The sequence below is a fragment of the Marmota marmota genome, unplaced genomic scaffold (genome assembly GCF_001458135.2).
Source record: "Marmota marmota marmota unplaced genomic scaffold, marMar, whole genome shotgun sequence".
Classification (NCBI taxonomy): Eukaryota; Metazoa; Chordata; class Mammalia; order Rodentia; family Sciuridae; genus Marmota; species Marmota marmota.
The window spans coordinates 59,312,875-59,314,482 of record NW_026000174.1 but is presented as its reverse complement, the minus strand read 5'-3'; the positions used below and the strand labels follow the sequence as shown (position 1 = coordinate 59,314,482).

Below are 1,608 nucleotides of genomic sequence, written 5' to 3'. Positions count from 1 at the left end.
CTCTGGTTTGTCTGATGAGGGATCTGATGGACAATGTGTCCTGGGCACTACCCTGATGGGGTTGCTGGGTTCCTCCAGTGCTCCGTATATTTGTGGTTTTGGGCCCCGGAGCATTGGGCCCCCCTCTCTGTTTAAACAAAAAGCTGATGCCTCAGATGCTGGTTAACTTCTTGTCTAAGAGAAAAACCATTTCCTTCATTGGCTGCATAATACAATTCCACTTTTTCATTGCCCTGGTGATAACTGATTATTATATGCTTGCAGTGATGGATTATGACCGCTACATGGCCATCTGCAAGCCCTTGTTATACAGTAGCAAAATGTCCAGGCGTGTGTGTCTCTCTCTTGTTGTTGCTGATTATGTTTATGGCTTTGCAAATGGCCTGGTGCAGACCATCCTGATGCTTTGTCTGTCCTTTTGTGGACCCAATGAGATTAATCACTTTTATTGTGCAGACCCCCCTTTAATGGTGCTAGCCTGCTCAGATACCTATGCCAAGAGAATGGCCATGTTTGTGGTGGCTGGGTCCAACCTCACCTGCTCTCTCACCATCATCCTCATCTCCTACATTTTCATCTTTGCTGCCATTCTTCGAATCCGCTCTGCTGAGGGCAGGCAGAAGGCCTTCTCTACCTGTGGGTCCCATCTCACTGCTGTCACTATATTTTATGGGACATTGTTCTGTATGCACCTGCGGGTCCCTTCTGAGACATCTGTAGAGCAAGGGAAAATTGTGGCTGTATTTTATATCTTTGTGAGTCCCATGCTAAACCCTATGATCTATAGCCTGAGGAACAAAGATGTTAAAATAGCAATAAGAAAAGTTTTTAAAAAAGAATTGTTTGCTAAATAAATGTGTCAAAACTACATGAGATTTCCTTATTATCCTACTTGTAAGTACTTTAATAAATCATTTTCTTTCACTGATTATTCTTTGTCTCTTTCAATTCATATATAGAATTATAATTATGGAGGCCAGGCAATGGTGGAACACACCTGTAATTTCAGTGGCTGAGGAGGCTGAGACATGAGTTCAATGCCAGCCTCAGCAACGGCGAGGTGCTAAGAAACTTAGTGAGACCCTGTCTCTAAATAAAATACAAAATAGTGCTCAGGATGTGGCTCAGTGGTTGAGCTCCCCTGAGTTCAATCCCTGGTACCCCCTACCCCTCAAAAAAAGAATTGTAAGTATATTGTAAGTTGTCATCTAGAATTTGTAGCACCATCTCAGTGAATGTTAAATATAGTATAGAAATTAAAATATGAAATCAGAGGCAAGTATTGTTCTCTACATCTGTGAAGAACTCATAATTCTGTGCATAGTGCTCACACTGGTACGAATTCTTAAACAGAACTACTAATTGCCAGATCAGTAACAATTATAAGATACCTACAGTGCTTAATAACTTCCAAACTATTTCCAAAATGTTGTCAATCATAGACGGTGATAATATTTTCCTTTTATTCAAATTATATGCATTAATTAAAAATTTTCTAAATGTCATAGGTTATTTCAAATCACATATATTTCAAGTGATATTACTGATAAAATAGAATACTCATGTGAAGTGATTTATAAAAATGTTAAATTTCATTTCAGAGTTTTC

At 39.2% G+C, this 1,608-nt stretch overlaps 1 protein-coding gene across 1 annotated transcript; it reads left to right on the top strand.

The window, feature by feature from the left end:
* Positions 1–146: 146 nt before the first annotated feature.
* On the top strand, positions 147–854 carry LOC107159561 (olfactory receptor 1030-like). Its single transcript, XM_015506149.1, has one exon. The coding sequence runs from the start codon at positions 147–149 to the stop codon at positions 852–854; it is 708 nt and encodes a 235-aa protein (XP_015361635.1).
* Positions 855–1,608: the final 754 nt, after the last annotated feature.